Genomic DNA, 20,336 nt, shown 5'->3' with positions numbered 1-20,336 from the left:
CTGAGAAACCTAAGAAACAAAGAAAACTAAGAAACCCAAGAAACCTGAGAAACCTGAGAAACTTAAGAAACCCAAGAAATTTAAGAAACGTGAGAAACCTAAAAGACCGGTGTAATCATTAAAACATTTTGAACAGTTATTAATAAATAATTAATATTGGCTGAGACAATAACATACTCGTGAACTTAATACGGCGTAATAAATGGCAAAAAGTTATATTTCAGTCATGACTGTCATAGCATTGCTTCCTTTTTACGAAACCAACGAAGATTCTAGTTTTCGCGTAAATATCGCTAATGTGCGTTGAACTGGTCAGCGAATTGTCGGTCAGCAAGTTTTCGTCTTCTACAAGTTGTCGGTCAGTGAGTTGTCGATTACCGACATTTCGCTGAACGACAAGTAAGCTGTCGTTCAGCAAATTAGTTTCAGCAAGATGTCGGTCAGCCAGTTTGTAAAAAAGCGAACTGTCGGTCAGCGATTTGTCGGTCATCAAATTGTCGGGCAGCGGAATGAAGGTCATAGAGTTGTCGTGCTATCATTTTTTCTACGCTCTGGCGGTCGAGACGTTCGGAACTTTTGGAACATCGTTTGCGGAACTGATTCGTTTTGTTGGCCGAAAGATCCGCGACGCTACAGGAGAGCCTAGATCCACGGCCTTTTTAAGACAGCGATTAAGTTTGGCTGTAGTAAGAGGAAACGCAGCAGCTGTTTTGGGTACCTTGAGTGCACATCATAAGATTTTGAATGACAATAATGATTATGGGTGTTTTTTCAATGTTTAAAATTTAATCATTTTAATTAGTGTATACCTGCGGAAGCATACCAATATGTGGATTGGCTGTTGCCCATTAAAAGAAAAAAGAAGTAGCAGCAGCAGCAGCCAATCGGGCTACTGCTAAAGAAATCGATTGCCATCCGACTACTTTCGAGCAGTTTGGCTGCCTGCTGAGGTCAAGCTGAATGGGCTTCCTTGTGTGCGGTTTCGCAAAAGGTCGGCCTACTTAGCTTCAGGGCTTGAAGACTACCACTAGTCAATCTACAGAAAGTACTGGCCATTCAACCAGTGACCTTGTTAGTGCAGCATTGACGGTTGTGCCTTTCGAATTTTCGGCAGACTTGTTTGTCGTGTTTTTGGGGTATGGTAAGGTATGTTATGTGCGGACGTCTTTTTACATTATTTGAATGTTGAATGACCCATTCAATCATTTCATTCATGCGGCATGCCTAGCACCGCCAATATGCTCAGCCAGGCAAGTCCACATCATTCCAGCAGAGTGCTACATAATTTGCACATGGAAATATTCCCCAATTCCGTACCACTGCCCGGAATGGACCCGGCAGCGCACATAACGCTGCTGCACCTGCGCCACTTTAGTGCAAAGGTCATCGCCGACCGGCGCACAGTGGGCGTTGACGGTCCACGTGAAAAAAATATTATTCTTTCATGGTTTGCTGGTTTAAAGTGTTCTCTTTTATTATTATATTTTTTCGTTAATTCTGCTGATTTGAAATGCTGCGTGCTGTGTGTGCTCGTACTGACCGTCCACGTGCTGCTCGGCACGAAGCGATAGTTTACGTGCACACTATTGCAGATGCTGTAACGGCATCACAGTGACCAGACAGGGTTTGCCGCGCAACTGCAACGTCCGGTGTTGACGGAACACTGGAGTCCCGGTGGCTGAAAAGTGAGCCGGTGCGAGAATGCAGAAAAACATACGTGGATTAACCGTTCTAATGCAATTAACTCTTCTATGTGGTGCCTTTACGTGACCGTTGTATCCCTGGGTGGTCTATCCGACGCCGCGTTTGCTCGTCTGCCGGCTTCGCCGTGGACCGCGATCCCTGTTCACCTGGACCTCCACACGCAGACGACCGTCAAAAGGTCAGTGACTACAAACCATTGCCCGCCCGAAAGCCTGTACACCACGCATGACCTTTGTCACCTGCAAAGTGTGTGCACTGTGGCAGCAGATCCTCAGCGACCCGCGCAACACCCAGCACGTCCACCTCTCCTGCCAGTCGTGCAGCAACGATGCCGCAAAATGCCGCAGTAGGCGGAAATCGGGATCATACCGCAGTATTTCGCCGCAACCGCTCCACCACGAAAAGCCTGACGGTCTTCGCACCACGGAAAGACTGCCAAGCCACTTTCGTTTTACTCGACTTACTGAATGTTGCGAACGGTCTGACAATGAATTCGATCTGACATCCTTGTGTATAGTATATTTGTGGAACTTGTTAATTTTATTCTGTGTTAAGTGTTGTTTTTGCTACTATATGTTAAGCTGAAACTCTTTTTCTTATTTAATTTTCTTGTCTGCTCCAATTATCATACGGTGCAATGCACAGTGTGCCCCTGCCGGAAGAAATCTGGGTGAATAAAGTTGTCTTGTTTTAATTGTCTTGGTTCAGTTGACGGCAGTCGTTATTCGAATCCTCTGAACTCGCGTCCGGGTCAAACTTGTGCGATAACCGCGCTGTAGACAGAATTTGTGACTGCAGTATAAACGTTTGTCGTCTGACTGTTTCTACCACCATTCTTCCCATTCACGTCATTTAAGTGATGCAGAGTTTAATTTTAATGTTTAAATTTTAATTTAAAATTGAAACAATTTTTTAATGTTTAAACTTTGAATGTGATGTAGTGTGCCCGAGCCTGCCTTTTTGTTATTTGATGGCTGTTACCTAATCAAAACAATGCAGTGATGCAGTTACAGCAGTAGCACTTCCGGTTCACGAATTGCTCGGGATCTAGTGTATTACCGTATTTATTATGATAATATTAATAACATTAATAATAATAACATTATTATCTGCTTCATTAACTGCAAAAATTATTAATAATCCACTCAATCCAGTAACACTTCCGGTACAAGTACACACTTGGATCTAATCCCGGGATTTGCAGTTTTTATTACTTAAATGTATCACGCACTACCACTTCCGGTCTACAAGTTTGTTCTGATCTTATTCTGGGTTTTTCTTGGGCTTACAAGATACGTAGTTAGTAGAATTTGTTGTACGTCTGATATTATGTATATTTTTAATAAGATTAATCTCGTGGTACTTGCTGCTTCCGGTCCTTAATTTCATTCTGCACTTTTCATAGTATTACTTTGTTGTTAAGTTATCCAAATTTAAATAGCGCGGTACCACTTCCGGTCCACAATTTATTCGGCATTTATGCATGTTACGTAAGATTTATTTGTACTTGAAAATGCTGTCTTTTGCTGTCTTCACTCAACAATGTGCCATAAAATTATTAGAAAACACGAATAAAATAATCAAAACGTATTTAACGTTGGCAGTATGATTTAATTTTCGGAACAACTCCAATAAAAATTCGTAAAAAACTGTGTTAAAGTTCTTGTTGCATATGGCAGCGGGAACAAAAATGTAAAAATGCACCAATAAAAAAAATTAAAAAAAAGTTTTATTGTTGGCAGTGCGGAATAAAAATTAAAACATGCCAATACAAATCACGAAAAATTTCCCGTCATTATTATTTGCTAGCAAATTATAATTTGATAAAAATTTAATTCTTATATACATACTGTGTCATTGCTAGGAAATGAACATGTTGCACTGTGTATTAAGAACCGTATTAAGAACCGATGAGACGCCCGCTAGCAGCAGCCGTGATCAGACAGCACGTTGCGCAGTCGCAACTGCATGCGTACAGTGCTTAGTGCAAGCTAGTCGACCCGGGCAAGGCTGCACTGTCACGCATGGAATGGAGATCCCGGCCTCGACTTTGTAAAAACGTTCGGTAGAAAATCTCGATCGAACTTGGTTACTGATTTTTCCAGTGCGTTATAATGATATGATTATTATTGTTCACATTCACTAACTATATGACCGAGGATTTTTTTAACCATTTGGACGGTAAGTTGCAGAAACGTAAATTACAGATATTATGTTACCATTTTGTTTGCACGAGAGCATAGAAATAACGTATTGAATTAAAGCATGTCGAAGGCGACTGCATTAAATGCCCGTCTTTATTGAAATTTGAAAAATTATGGCCATTAATCCATTGTAAAGTTGCTGATACAGTGATACGAGTACTTGATATTTGATTACTGTTTTTAGGAAGACTGGCAAAAGTTTACTACTTTTAGAAGCCGATACTCATGCACTTAGTGTATCGTACATCGTCTTATTAGTTGCTACACTGCGACTTGATGCCTGTAGCCATGAATAAGAATTATTAGCAGTTAATTGTCATTATCCTGTCGTTGGATTCGATAACCTAAAAGTAAACCTACATTCTCCGCAGAGTTACGATCGGCAAATTTTCAGCAGAGTTAATAGGTATTCAACTACTGCGTAGTATCGATAGAATCTTAGGAATATGCAAAACTTAATGCTGGTGCTGTGTAAACTCTTAGTGGCTGAAAATGAAATTTGAAGTTGTTGCAGTTATTACCAATTATTATAAAATTATCACAAGAACAGCAGCAAAACCGCATGTAAAGACTCGCATTATGAAAGAGACTATTATTTGGCTTCGCAGTATGTCTAAATTCATATTTCAGCTTCTCATGAACTTGTGTAGAATGTGTGAAAAAATGTTTGTTGCTTCTATAGCTATTAAAGTACTAAGATAAAAAAAAATATTTCAGTTATTGTGTTGGGTAGTACAACTTCTTCACAATATATAGAGCATTTATTTTTACCACTCGTTTTTGAAGATTGACTTATATTTGCTTACTTTCGATAGTTTTCGTGGACTTTGCTTTTCACTTATCCGGCAGCAGATTTACTTACTTCTACTAATTGTTGTACTTTATTTCTCAATATGTACAAAGCGAGCTTCGCTCAACAACAATTATAATCAAATGAAGAATTTGTAGTCGACTAATTGTGTCCCCAAAACCAATTTGAAATGAAGCAAATGAATTATCAGACTGATTTAGGATTTTTGTCAAAATAAGCGCATACAGCCGCAAGTATCAGGATGTACCGTATAATACAGGGTCGAAGTTATTAGGTAATTCAAAAAAAGTTGCAAAATCACAGAAAATTCGAAGAATATAAATACACATAAAGAAATGAAAACGTCAGAGAGATTTTCACAACCAGTCATTAGATTGTAGTCGCACGCACAAAAAGGCTTACGATAGACGGTACGATATACGATAGGCTCTTGCACGTCATCACAGCGTACCCTTACCGGACCGTTTGACGATAGGATTGACGGTAAAAGGCTCAGATATCGTCGAGCATACCGTTGTGCTCAGCGATATGGCAACCACTCGCGGTGGCGGTGGCCTCCATAACAACGGCTGCAGTTGCCAAAACACGAAATTTTTGAATTGGTAGAGTAAGCTTTAAGTATTCTTGATTAACAAGCAGAGTAAATCAAAAGAAGGATAAAATTATTTGAAGTTTTTTGATACCAAGTGGGAGCGGTTTGTCCAAAAATTCACGATTCTGCAGCCATTTGCGTTTACCATGCTAAGCTTACGGAGCAGTTGGAGTACTCTGCGCGAGCTGTTCACTCAGATTCCGTAGACTTCTGTGTTAATTAAAAATGCTCCTAGAAACGTTCACTGGCGCTCAGATTTAGATGTTCTGATATCGAAAAATAATCTGGAATTTCAGTTTTGATATGACTTACAGCTGGACACAGTTTATCTCATACAAAAGTGCCAAGGCTGATTGAAACTTTCACGTTTCTTCACGAAAGCATGACTCGACTGGATTACACCGTTTGTGATGAGTGCGACAGCTCTAATGTGCTAACGATACGGTTCCGATACGGTGTCCCACCGTATCGTTTACCGGACCGTATACCGGGACTGTATTGCGACTACAATCTGTAAGATTGTAGTCTAAAAAACCCCGTACACTATACTAAATTATTTAAAAGCAAGGATGGAAGGGAAATTCTCATTCGCATTTTTCTTATAGTTATATTAATCTTATTATTATTTCTTATAAAGAAAACCAAAACGGAACTGGTTAATTAAGCGCTAACTCAGCCAATCAGATATATATTATACGTATATGTGTATATATGTTGAGCAATTTTTGCTGCGGCGATTAAATTTTGTTAGTAAGTGTTACAAAAATATTCAAAAAAATTTTGATTTTCCGACAAATACTCATAAAACAGTAAAATATCCAGCAAAAAATGCTCAAGAATATCCGGCATAAAAATTAAAATCCAGCAATCATGTATAACACTTGTGATTTAGGCTCACAGCCATCAGTTTCAAATATTTGAATATTCGTAAAATTAGTGAAAATTATTTCGAATAAATAAAATAAAACAAATTTATTAACAAAGGAATCAGTATTTATGGCATGGTTGGATTTCGATAAAATAACTAAATAATTTATATAACTCCAGACAGCTTTTAAAGGTCACTGTTCGTTGAAAGCATTACAAATAATTGAGACACTTTTCAAAACACGAAGCGCAAATATCAAAAAAGCCATGCCTGTGCATTTTTGCAGTTTACGGACAGATTTTTGCATTTCAATTGTAGAACGCTATAGGAACTCATTCAAGCCAGTACCGACGAATAAAATAGCAAGCTATGGAAACCTGATTCGGTGTAACATCAACGATCCCGCTGATGTGCTACCTTGGAAAATTTGAAGAAAACCGGTTGATAATGAGGCTTTTAGTATAGTTTCCTGCGTTTAAGCTTTTGGAATTTTATTTCACCGAGAACTCTCCAAACGGACGTGTTGCGAGCACAAACGGTTTTCACGCCAATGTGCAGTACGATATACAAATCTTAGTTTTGGGCACAAAACGCTCTAAGACTCATGCAGCAAAGTAATTCAGAATCATAAATTTAGCCGCGGAAGTTTTCGTACATGTACAGACGCTCTAGTGTGGTACTCACTATATATGTACCGTGAAGAATTCCAGAATTAAGATGAATCTGCATTCCGTGCCGTTTCTTCGATCGGTAAGCGACTTCGCACTCCGCACACTAAAAGTACTGCCAGAATTTTAGGAACTTTCAAAATTTTGTTACTGGATCTGATATGCGTAAAAATCAATGCGGCGGCTAAGAAAGAGTGGCGAATTTAAGAGGGGGCACCCCTACTAATAATATTTACGTGAAACCACAAATCTGTGTGTTTCGGGTGAGCGAAACACAAAAAACGGCATGTGATACACAAGAGTGCATGTCGATTCACTCAAATCACTTTCGCGCCGACTGATAACGTCTGGGCAGTTACGTTTTATCTGGTGCAGCATGAAAGCTGTCGTGATATAACATATTTCTTTCGGAAAACACAAAAACCGATTTCAGCTGACAAACATTTGCCGGCAACTGAGCTTTACATTGCCACTGTCCAAACTCAAACCATTATGTGCTGTTTCATTATTTTATTTATGCTTGTATCTGTACAGAAGCAAAAACGCTCATGTTCATACACCTTTATTGTAAAAAATAATTTAAATTACCCTTGCACGTACACGTGGCATGAGCGTACAATACAACGATGATTAAGCTATACGTTAATTAATGCCTATGCATAAGTCTGCTATACACTTTACGTCTGCAAATCGCCCTCTGCACTAATTAGAATGCATGGCGCTGAACTGTGTATTAAGGATAAATTGTCAAAGACCGAACACAAAACAGTAAACAGTAAGTTCAATTTTGCTCATGGGGCGTTGTGACTTTTATTATAATCATTACAGCGATTAACTTAATACTTTACGAAAAGCATTGGCTACAGAGTCTTTCTTTCTTAATATAGAAAGGTCATGTATTAATTAATTAATGCATGTGCTGCTGATATTCGTATAAAGCCATGCAGTAATTGAGAGTGCATTTTGTACGTAGGTGCGGTGTATACTCTATTGTACGTTGCGACCGTGTACCTTGAAAATTAGGCTTTTATTATTATTGAATATTTAAGTTTTTACCTAATAATAACTGACTACAAAATCCTTTCTACTTGTTTTTCGTATTCGGACAATCTGAAAATATCGATTCACGTACTGGACAAAGCATTTTCCATGTTGTTCCACTTGATAAATAATTATCAAAAACTGAATATGTAATAATTATTATTTTATGCAAGCTTGTTTACGAGAATAATAAAGCCACTTATCACGCCTTCTAATGTGGAATATTAAAGGAATGTCGTGTCTGTGGTGTCCGGTTTGCAAATCATATTGTCAAAGTGTCCGGAATGCGAAAAACATCGAATAACTACAGAGTACATACACTGAGTACACTGTAATTATGAATTAAACGCAAATTTCATGACCTTTGTTCCTAGCATCAAGCATGCTAGCCAGAACCGCAACGATCATAACGGCTGTTTCACTATATTTTCCGTAGCAGTGGCAGCACAAAAGCTAAAATTAGCACTTATCCTAATTAAATTATTAACCTTTGAAAAGTGCTGCGCACAATATTGCTTTGTGACATGCACCGGTTAAAGACGGCATAATTATCGCAAGCGCGCACGTACGCGTAAGGAGTATCGATGCGAAAAAAGCATCTTATCAGTAATTCACACAGAGTCGCGCCGTAACGGCTGCGGATTCCATGCGCTGCTATTGCGCGCGGCAAAACTTGACAGTGATATCCTAAGTCATACTTGACTTTTTAGTTTTCAGTCGAACGCATTCAACACCGCATTGAACCATGTAAAATATTTTGTTAATCCGCTGCTATATATTCAAAATTTATCTATCCGGCAGCTAATGATTAATATGAGCTAATGTATTAGCAAATTGGCAACATTCTCAAAGACATTTAGTCAAAGATATTGACATCGTTTCAACCGTTTTTCTGGGCAGTGTCGGGTAGCCGCAGTGCAGCTGTATCGCCTTGCTTTAACTTTTGATCGTCGATAATGTGCAATGCACTTTTATTGCCTAATTGCACCATAATCCAAGTGCACCTGTAGTGCTATCAAGTAAGGTTGTGCTGGATGCCGATGGTTTGTTACCGGCCTAACGCACAGAAAACTGGGAGTTTGTTAAGTTTCCAGGAGTATTCCGAAATGAAATCAGCTGTATATAACAGTATTTAATTATGTACGGATTGTACACGTTCGTTACCGTTTTATCAAGCGCGAACTATTAATTCGTTCAGACACAAGTAGGCAACAATCACACCTGCACTCAAATCGTCATTAAAACTTTGACTTACCACAAAACAAATGCAAAAATTCATAATTAGTAATACACATACTTAGAAGACAGTCCCAACATTTTCTGTGCGACCAGGATTTATGCAATTTCTACCGGTATACTTCATGTCCGACATCGACAAAATTTGTATCGTTACAAAATTTGGTTTTTTTCCGCCAAAAAAGTGCTGATTTAAGGGGTACTGTGACCCACGCGAACTACGAGTGACTACACATGTGGATACAAGTACCAAAATAAATATCAATCACCTGTCTACTTTTAATGGGGCACGGGAGGCTGAAAACCAAACCCGAGAAAAACTACAGAAATTATTATTTTTAGTAAAATTTCCAGCGATTTTTGCAATCGCAAACCGTTTGTACGTCGGCAGCGGTCGGCTTCCCGCTAATCGCAAATTTAGTACCTCTTTAATGAATAAAACTTAGTTAACGTTAACTGTGTGTCTATAGGTACTTCGTCCCACAATATCTATGTTTCATATAACCATAGCACAAAATAAATCTTATTCTTGTATTAAAATAAGCCGTGTTCCAAGGGGAACTTCTGCAAAGCTTGAAACCGTTTTTATCGAATTTTTGGAAATTTCAGCAGTAAGAACATGTGCATGCTTTGCGCGCAAATTAACTTTTTCTCTAAATTCAGTACATATACTGTACATGATAAAGCATTGCTTTTGACCTTTAGTAACGTCCACTGCAAAAGAAATTTAATTATGCTTAACATTTTTTATGAACTTTCTCGCAGTTTCCGCAGTGGAAACGTTTGCTGGCCTCGCGCTTCGTGCGAAAATGCCCACTCCATGTAATTTTTGATTTCACACCTTGCTGTACAAAATTTTGAACCGGTTTTGCTTTTTTTCTTTAATTTTCGACAATTTTGCAGCACGCTATGTTGCTGTTTTCTCGATTCTCGGTGCCCCTCCCACCTAAAACCAGGGCGCTATCCACTGGAAACCGAAATACGGCTGAAAAAGGCGCCGATGGGGGAATCGAACCCCGGCTACGTCGTTAGATCCGCGTAGGCAGTACCACTGCACCACGGCGCAATACGCTGAAATCCTTTGAAAGATTTTGTCGCTTTACGTGAGCCGCATCTCTGCTCACCCACCCAAAGGAGTTAAATTCCCTTATGGCAGGAAATGCATATATGTTTTACACGTCCTACAAGTACTTTATTTTCGTACTTTTTTGTCACGAACTAACTCCGCCCCTTCACGTACAGATAAATCGGACGGGAGAATAGGAGGCCGAGACGTCCACTCAAACAAATGTTAGAGTCTAACTGGAGACTTACTGCTTCCCGCAAAACGTCTCACAGTGTCAGCGGGCCTAGACAGAAGTTGTCCACCAAATTCATAAGCCAACATTACAAGAGAAAAACCTTCATAAACCAACATGCGTTGGCATTTGACTGTATATTGCGTACTATCCGTGAGCCTATTTTGTCGTACAACTTGTGAGGCGGACGAGGACGGTAACGGAAATTACACTTAGTTATTTTTGTTACTCTCGCTCCCGTCTGGCAATGCACGCAGCGTGCGTTTTTCTTGTATTGTTCTCACTGCTACTAACCAGGGCACATTTTCCGGGTCCAAATTCAGAAAAATCTGATCTTTGGCATAAACATAGTATACCATCGTAGTATATTAAAAAAATAATTTCAGCTGCTGACACTCAAAGGGCGTGGCCAAACAAAATTAATAAGTAAGTAATACTGCATGTTATTATTTTGCACTAGCGTTATACCCGCACAGGCTTTTATAAAATGACAGCATATCAGGAAAATTTCACCTCTTGCAGAAACGTACTTTTGCCACATTCTGATTAATGAAAAATTTAATGTGCAAACTCTAAGACGACAGAGTAGAAAAACCGTTTTGTAGCTGCGATTCTTTGCGGTAGTGCAACAGTATGTACCACATATTGCCACTGTATTTAATCTGGATTTTGCTTTTCCTCACTGTGTGCAGGTGCTCCCGAAACTTGTGGTAAATATTAGAGTTCATTATTTTTTAAACGTGCTATAGTCGTACACTGTCATTCGGCAAAAGATGAGAATTTTCTGATTTATTATTATTACACTGATACAAACAGCTGTTAGAGTACTAGACTAGTGCAGTGCAATAGTATGTGCTATTACTTAATTAATAATTATGTTTGGCCACGCCCTTTGAGTGTCAGCAGCTGAAATTATTTTTTTAAATATGCTACGATGGTATACTATGTTTCTGCCAAAGATCAGATTTTTCTGAATTTGGACCCGGAAAATGTGCCCTGGGAAGTACTACAAACTACAACTACAAAGAATCTGCAGTAATTGCCAGTTTGCCGTACTCAGTGGAAGCTGTTGCTAATCACCTTCGGTTGCTGCTTAGATCACTATGAACTCTTGGCCGATGCCCCCGTATGAGCGGCTGCTGGTGGATGTCAACCAGTTGAGCTATCACAACACGGTGGCGGTCCGCAACGAGGACGGTGCGTATTGGCTGGGCCACATTCAGGATATCGTCGGGGACTATACTCTCATCCACTTTGCCTGCAAAAAGGTCCACGCCAGCTGGATCCATGCGGGACGGGTGTGGCCTTTGTCGGCTCTTCGGTATAGCGATTGGAAAGACGTCCCCGTAATGGTGGCACTCCGTGATGAGGACGACGGGCCACTCCGCTTTCGCCGGGCGGTGGTACTCAATAATGTCACTTTTTTGGGCGAACCTAATATGTATTATATTAGAACGGATGTACCTGGGGCTAGTAGCGGGTCTTCCGCTGCTCGGACGGAACTGGTGGATGTATGCCAAATTGTCGGGCAGTCGGCGTGGGACGAGCCGGCGCTGCTGTACCGCAGTAGCGGTTTAATCTTCCGCAAGCACTTTATTCCGTTCGCCAGGGCGCAAGAGGTTCTGCGCGACCGCGCCGACAAGTCGCGTATAATCCAACGTTGCTGTAGAACGTATCGAAAGGATGTGGCATATATGGGTGGCTGTCCTTATTACGACCGATTCCATCTTCGCACTGAAGCCAGTGGATGCACGTTTATCATCATCAGCCGGGCAGGCGGCGTGGAGACCGAGCAGCAGTCGGTGGCAGCGCTGTCGGCACTGCTGCAAGCCCACGTGGACTCTCGGGCCGATCGGCCGCCCACTGATTACGGCGACCTTTGCGGCCATGGTCGCGGGCTCGGTGGCGAAGGTAAGTGCTACTCCGGTAGAGTACAGTAGTGATAATGAAGCCAGAGCAGGGCAATGACGGTGGCAAGAACATCCATAAAGTACAATCGACGGGAGCGCAGCGAAGGTCCTTTAATTCAGTAAAACTACGAAAATGTCTGTCTGTCCGGCTGTCTGTCTGTCCCGGAAGTGGAAGATAGGCCAAGGTCAAAAAGGGGAAGGAATATTTAAAGGAATGAATGTTTTTTGACCAAAAAGGAAGAAAATTGCGATGGTTTAAAAAAATGAAGGAATTTTCGTGGTCAAAAAAGGAAAAAAATTTCGATGGTCAAAAACAAAAAATTTTTTTGCAGTTAATGCGCTAAGAAAATTTTTAAAAAGTTTGGGGAATTAAGTACTTACGCGTTACTGTCGGTTTGATCAAGTAATGCAGATTAAGCGTTACAGCAAAACCTATTAATTTTGCGATAACAAGTAATTAAACGTGCTCTTAGTGTGCTTTGGTGCTAGGAATATTTTGTTGACAAATAACAGAAAAACGAATACTCAACAACAACAAATGCAGTAGAATTACATAACAACTACGGTAGTGCTGCAGTGCAGTACAACGTTATTTGCTTTGATGTGCTGAATCGTCGAGGCCTGAATCAGCCTCTTAATGAAAGAATAACAGCAGTGGCGGTCGCCTTTGATGCCCGATGAGGCAGCCCCATTTAAAAATCATATCCTGCTTAATACTTCCTGCTATTAATATTCCTTATTTACAGTGTACATACACCGCAGCACGTTAACTGTTAACGGTTAACACACAACAGACAAATGCTTTGCGTCGTTTTTGCGGGAGTTATAACTTTTTAGTCTGCGACTCTGTGTTCCTGCAACGATACGTGACTTATCAGTAGGAGTAAGGCGCCTGCCTTTTTTACAGAATGCACTCATATCAGAAGCAGTGGCAGATAGGGTAAGAAAGTTTGCATAATTATGCTGGCATGCGTTATTCCTCATTCACTCATTTCAGTAAAGCACCATGGGCATGGTGTAGTCTCACGTTCCGGTAGCAAATTCGTGGGTCATGTCGGGTTCTAGACAAATTCTCGCAAATACCAATTAATGTGACTAATGTAACAGACAAGCACGAGGAGATCACGAGTGATGCTTTATTGACAAATAAAGGGGAACAATGCTGCGTAATAGCAGGAAAGCAAGAACAAAGCCGTGATGGCTAAATCTAGCAAGTGTGTGCCAGGAAGGTTCTTGAGCGTCTGTCCAGACGTGAAAGAAGCAACTGGCGGCAAACACGTGCTGTGTGCCATCAGCTGTGTGATGATGCGCAGACTGGACTCTATCCAACGCGAGCGTATGAACGCTGAGTCGTACTGCGAGAGAGGAACGAGAGAGCAAGTGTGGCTCAGTGTATGCGCTGCGTATATCCGCTTCAGCGGATATGAGTGCAGTGCAGCAGCACACGTACGTACAGCGAGAGAGGCGATAACGGCAAGCAATGGTGCAAGTACGTCCAGTGTGGGCCGTACGCACCAGGCGCAGTCGTGTGCCTCTGACACTAATTAATGTAACAATTAATTTGGCTTATTAATGTGACGCAACTACAGCTAATAATAAGTATGGAGCCTCCTGCTCACGATGATGATGTTGAGTATCTGTACATACGAATCCATCATTGTGATTATAACAAACGGACACCGGCACCTCAGTTGACAATACATTTTACACTTTAAGAACTCAAAGTTATCGTAGAGTTTCGGAGAGAACTATTAATTTTGACAGCAGTTAATTTTTCGTTGGTTTGACAACAATTAACATCTCCTTGATCCTATTTTGTTCAGCTGATATGTAGTGTACATTGTGGAATTTGTGGTCAGATGCACTTACTAATTTTGTGTTTACTTAAGTACTTCTTTTGCGGTTGCTTATTTTGTGGCATGTTAACCTATCTTTGTGAACATACTATGGTTTGTTTAAGTTTAACACTGAATCTTTGGATTTGCAGCATAAATTTGATAACAGTATAATCGAAAGACCGCACCATTATTATTTAAACGCCAGACTTCTAAAACATTCTATAAGAACAGTTTGCGCCGTACGTAATCTTACCGTAAAATTAACAGGTAACGCTTATTCTGCATATTATAACGCTCATTCTGTAACGCTTATTCTGCATTACTTGATCAAACGGACAGTAGCGCGTAAGTACTTAATTCCCCAAACTTTTTAAAAATTTTCTTAGCGCATTAACTGCAAAAAAATTTTTTTTTGACCATCGAAATTTCTTTCTTTTTTTGACAATGAAAATGTTTTTCATTTTTTTTACCATCGAAATTTTCTTCCTTTTTGGTCAAAAAAAACATCCCTTCCTTTAAATATATTCCTTCCTCTTTTTGACCAAAAAAATTTCCTTCCTTTAATTATTCCTTCCTTTTTTTGACCTTGGCCGGAAGATAACTTTCTTATTACGCAATCACTTCCTTATTCTGCAACCTTCTTATTACGTCATCACTTCTCTATCCTGTAGGCCAAGGTCATATTCCTTCCTCTGTTTGACCATGGAATTTCCTTCCTTTAATTATTCCTTCCTCTTTTTGACCTTGGCCATCCTGGGGCCAATAATTAAAAGTTTCTGCCCAGCTTCACCAGCTTGTAATGTCATGACCAACGATAAGTGGGACAAAATTACGTGACGAAAAAACTCTAAGGGGAACCAATGCGATAAAACTTCGTATAGTGCCAATTTGTTTTAAAAAACCTTTCGCATTATTCCGCAAGCTTGGTTCCGGCCACATTTCCGTTTTGTCTTCCATCGGCATAAAGACGAAACAACAGCATTTCAGTGAACCAAGGAAGACCATCAAACAGCCATGTATAAATAAATCTCGTACATGGCTCGTTAAACGGCTACGCGACAGGTCGTCGCGGGACATTTGGTTTTACGGACATTTTGTCTATGGGCAACTCGCTTTTGTTTCAAATAGTCATAATTATGACTGTTCGTTGCTACAAATCAGTCGATAATTTTTCTTCGTATCCCAAAAAGTCGCGTGGCCAAATGTCACACAACAAAACGGCTGCAAAACGCGTTATCGCAAAACAAATTAGCCGCTGCGACGAAAAACGTGTGGCGAAATGTCCCACGATGCAATGTCCCGCGACCACTTGGGCTGTCACGCGTTAAACGCACCCTTCGTACGCCAGGAAAAATGCAACGGTTCGTCAAGTAAATACGAAGTAAAATAGCCGATGACGAGCAACCTCCAACCAATCACGCTGCGCTCCGCTCTACCTATGCACGCAAAAGTGCAGCTTCCTAGTGATTTATAAAAAACAGTACAAGAGCCGACTTTGCTTCCTTTTTGAATTTACTGTACTAGTAGAAAGGATGCGCAGAGTCAAAACGCGGACTTACATCGAGCAGCAGCGACTTACATCGAAACGAGAAATAGGCGTACCAAGTCCCGATTGGCTGGGCTTCGATGTAAGTCGCTTTTTGCTCGATGTCTGTCGGGGGGCGTCAACGAAAACCGTTACGAAGATAGGCGTGCCTTGTAACGGGTCTAAGCGACGCCCAGCGACTTACAAACTTCGCGTTTCTGCGATTTCATTGGTGGGTCAGCATGTTGAGTTAGATCGAGGCTGCCCACCGCCAATAGTAAAATTCGAAACCACGTGATTTTTTCCCCATACTTAAAGTTACCAACGGATTTATCGCAATGCGAAGACTAGTTTTCTTGCCTTCTTTAGAAGCTTCTGCTCTAAACTTGTTAAAAATTAGTGTTTATAATAATTTTTTTAGTAGATGTAGATTTAACTTACTAGGTTCTAGTGGAGGAAAGCCTGCATTCTGGGATCCCAGAATATTAGTGGCGAATGTTGGTGCTTGGCTCAGATACGTTCCTTCTCCCTGGTCACATCAGAATGTCTTAATCATCTTTTAACACTGATCTTGATTATCGCCAAGAGTATTACGAATTAAAAAAAAGGCCACAAGGTTTTAGAATCCATGTGGCTTTCTGTGTGATTTGTAATATTCTTGACACTTATTGCCGTCGCATCGCAGGGAACCCTGCTTGCTGGCTACCCAGCCGTAGGTACTGCCTTTTGTGTTTTCTACTGAATTTGACTTAACACTCAACTGCCAGTTATACTGCTGGACAGCCCTGTACACAGTTCGGTAAGTCAACTATTAGCATTTAATAATTTAAATTTATGTAGACTGGTATGCTGTATGAGTCTATGAGTTGGTCGGATTTTTTTCTGCATTTTCTAATTGAATCTGACATGAAGTTATGTTGCACTGTGTAGCAATGTTGCGGGTTCCCGCTTTTGATCTGGCTACCTAGAAGCGTTCTTAAATCTAACTTTACTTCTTATTCTTTACTTCTTGATCTTAATTATTTTAATTATTCATTCTGCGCTTTGTTTGGGTGCTTTTCGACAGTGAAGTGAGTGAAGTGAAGGTTGTACTTATAGAACTATTTACGGTGAAAAGATGACAATGATGTGGTTGAACTTTGAAAACACGTTGTCAGCGCAGTTTTGAGTTTTTTATCGAAGTCTGTGCGTCATGGCTGTTGTGCGCACGCGGTCAGGTTTATCCCGTACATACTTACACGCAAGCTGTGCAAAAAGGCGCGGTTTTGCCTACTTTGTATGTAAGTGCATGGTGAAATTCGATGTAAGTAAGTGCGCGATGCGCCTATGCGCAATTGGTAAAGTATTTACGCTTCGAAATTCACAAGCAAAATGCAATCGTTTTTCTGTATACTTTGGGTTGTTAACAAATTTTAACACTGGTATTGTGATAATGCTTAGTTTCTTGACCGTTTGCGAATAGTGCTCGTCACTGATTTAAAAATCTTTAGCAGTGTTTTTGGCAGTTTTGCGCAAATTGTTGTCTGCTTTTAGATATGCGAGCGGCTATACAATCTTCGGACACTGTGATCAGTGATCTACCGCTTCTCCTGCTCTGCGAAGTTTTTGCTCATCACGACCTGCACTCCTGCATGAGGCTTAAACGGTACTGTAGGGATTATCCCGTGAGTAGCGCACCCATTAGCGAAAATCGAAATTGACCGTTGCGCCGGTTGAATTAGTCTCTAAGCACTGCGAATAGGCTGCATTTGCAAGCTACAAAACGTGTCATAATAATTTGAATAAACCTGAAGAGTCTAATAATGCTTGCAATTCTAAGCTGTGTTGTATCATTTGCCTGCTGCAGCGGAGTTTTCTCAGTTTGATAATGAGCGTGTGTTGTGTTGGGCCAGTTAAATTTCCTTGCCGACTTGAGAGTATGTCAAACACAGCAGTTTCATGGGCTACCTGCTAGTCTGCTACCGAGATGAAATAATTGCAGCGACCTTTTCAGAAGCGACATCTACTGGCGAAGTGCTTTTAGAGCAAGTCCGGCTAGGACATCAGAATCGGGGAATCTTTTAAATCTAGAAAAATGGTAGCACTTAGAACACCAGTGGTTCTCTTTCCCCTAACTTCCCCTAACATGGGCGACTCACTGACGAGGCGGTTGCCGTGTAGTGCGTGTGGGGATGGACTTTTTCAGGAGGGGAATGTTGCGTCAAAGTTGTGCCCTCCGAAATGGTATTTGTTCCCAGAAATGAGCCTTTGCTGACCTCCACCATGGCGTTCAAGCGTACTCACCCCGAGGGTGCAACTTCGATAATTAATGTGCGGTACAACCTGCATTCCTGATTCTGTCAAAATTCAGTGGAGCTAGGGCGCAAGTTGCAGTTCTAATTTTTTAACCGCGTGCATGGTGTTTTGAACGTTTTACTGCGCAGTATAGGTTATAATGTTGATTGGGCTGTTGTTGCAGAGTGTGTGCGCTATGGCTTGCGCTGCTCAGCCGTCCTCAAGCAACGGAGCACATCAGCATCTGCTTTGAAACCTGCTCTTGCACCAAAAAGTCTCCCGATTTGAACTACGGTAAAGTCGCGTCTCTCCTGAGCCGTACGGTCAACGCAGCGACCAAAAGTATCACGGTGCTGCAGCTGTTCAGCAGTCCCGCTCGTTTGAGAAACCTGTTAGTAGCCATGGGAATCACCGTACCGACCATAATGTTCAAAGGCTGTACGGTTACAACATGTGCTCCATATTCGATATATCGCTGTTACGGCGCGGAACCAGATCGACTGCGGTACGCAGTGGCGATGCAGCCGGCCGAGTTTGACGCGTGCTGTCGGCGTGTTCTGCTGTACAACTGGACCGTGTATGAAATGTTCGGCGATGCCATCTTCGAGCTGCTCTATTGTTCCACCCCCCACGTCATCGACGATTTAGTTCCTCTGCCCCCCGACGAAACGCAGTGGATGGCGCGCCTGAAATGCCGTGCTCACGTCGGCGTCCTGGCGGGCGAGGCCCTGCGTATCACGATCCCGCAGCTGGTGCTGCACAGCAGCGATGGCCACGAAAGCATGGCGCAGCGGTTCATGTGGGCCTTGGACAGCCACTTCCCGCCGCTGACCGACGACGTCTACGCCAAGGTCACGGCCGTGCATGCGCGCTGGGTGCGCAATCTGCAGTATCCGGCTGAATGGGACAGGATCCGAGCCTATCTGACAGTGTGAGTTGCGAAGTACAGTATGTATTGTACAGCTTGTGTTTTAGGGAGTGGAGAAGCAGCATGAACTTGATGGTTTATTTTTAATCTGTGCATAGTTTGCCGTTTACCATTATACTGTAGTCTGGAGCCGTCCGCACAAGTTAAACCACAGAGTCGATAGGTATACCGGAAGAAGCGCAGCAAATATACCTACTCTAAACGTGCCAATAATGCCGCCAATCAGAGTTTCTTTTAATAACTGAGTTTATTTTACTAAGTTTCTATCCCGCTCGTCTTTGTCACTGTAAACCCACCTGCGCTTCACAGCTAAGCTCACGCCCGGCAGTGCCGACATTTCCATCAACAGCCCACACAACATCGTGGTACGGTCAACAAGCAGCCCATTAGAAGGCCGGCATAACAGCCCGCGTTACAGTATCCAGCATGCCCATAATATGTATCAACTATTACGTGTCTTTTGCCGGGGCGGACGAGCCAATGACGCCGCCAATCAGTGCTTGGGATACTACGGTAGTAAGCACATGGCGTGCATTGTTTTTCTAAAATCATAAAGAGAAACTAAAACTGCACGGGTTTGCGTGAAAAAGTTCCAAATGACTGTCGTTCAACACTGGCAGTGATCAGCTAGTGGTCACGGACGATCTGCCCCCTTTGGGTGTGAGGCTGGAAAGAGCTGGGTCGCAGAAAATAGGGTCGGTATCAGACGGTCAAAACACAGTTGTCGCGTATGTTGGGCGCCCGTGACCGGAAAGTTGAATGCGGCTAAACCAGAGACAGTCTTACAACTGCAACGTTAGTTGACCTCGGATCTGTGGTTAATTGCAGATTCAGTGGGTTCCACGCCGACGGCACGCCAAAGGGATGGAACGACGTGGATCTGCGCACTGAGGATGTGCGCACCTGGAGCCGATTGGCCGTGTGTGGAATCAACGACGTATTTCGTGTTTGACAAGTAGCGGCTCGTGCAAATAGTTTTGTAGCCGCTCTCACATGAGTTACAGGCCAAGACCAGTACCACTAAACCTCGCCTGGGCGCTAAACTTTTACCGATTCTTATGTTTTTTTGGTAGCGATACACTACTCGAGGAATCCGATGGGTTTCTCGCGTTAGCGGTAATAAGAGAACATTTGCTTATATTTGGAAGCAGGAATTGCGGTTGCTTTTGTATTGGTTAGATTTCGAGTGTGATCTATACTGCTTGCCCGCTTTCCCAATTGTTGGCTGTTTGATGGCTATTGACTATTAAAGTTAGATCGGACAGACATTGCGCAGCGGTTGTTCTTTCTGGCGTCAAAATGGCCTTCTAACGCACAACCCCCCTTCCACTGAGAGTGTGACATTTTGCCGCACTTACATCCGAGGCTCGACTTGCGCCGTGGGATATCCAGACGCTGGGACACTTCGCTTTCGAGCTTACGGCCTTGAGGCATGTAAA

The 20,336-nt window shown here is 41.9% G+C and overlaps 1 protein-coding gene across 1 annotated transcript; it reads left to right on the top strand.

The window, feature by feature from the left end:
- The first annotated feature begins 3,679 nt into the window (after positions 1 to 3,679).
- Positions 3,680 to 20,154, top strand: LOC129588018 (uncharacterized). The gene is made up of 5 exons (XM_055482015.1): positions 3,680 to 3,885; positions 11,520 to 12,333; positions 17,229 to 17,340; positions 18,154 to 18,900; positions 19,726 to 20,154. The coding sequence occupies exons 2-5, from the start codon at positions 11,526 to 11,528 to the stop codon at positions 19,847 to 19,849; spliced, it is 1,791 nt and encodes a 596-aa protein (XP_055337990.1). The 5' UTR covers positions 3,680 to 3,885; positions 11,520 to 11,525; the 3' UTR covers positions 19,850 to 20,154.
- Positions 20,155 to 20,336: the final 182 nt, after the last annotated feature.

The sequence above is a fragment of the Paramacrobiotus metropolitanus genome, unplaced genomic scaffold (genome assembly GCF_019649055.1).
Source record: "Paramacrobiotus metropolitanus isolate TYO unplaced genomic scaffold, Prichtersi_v1.0 Parri_scaffold0000027, whole genome shotgun sequence".
NCBI classification, from domain to species: Eukaryota; Metazoa; Tardigrada; class Eutardigrada; order Parachela; family Macrobiotidae; genus Paramacrobiotus; species Paramacrobiotus metropolitanus.
The sequence above is the reverse complement of the archived record's forward strand: the minus strand, read 5'-3'. Positions and strand labels throughout refer to the sequence as shown.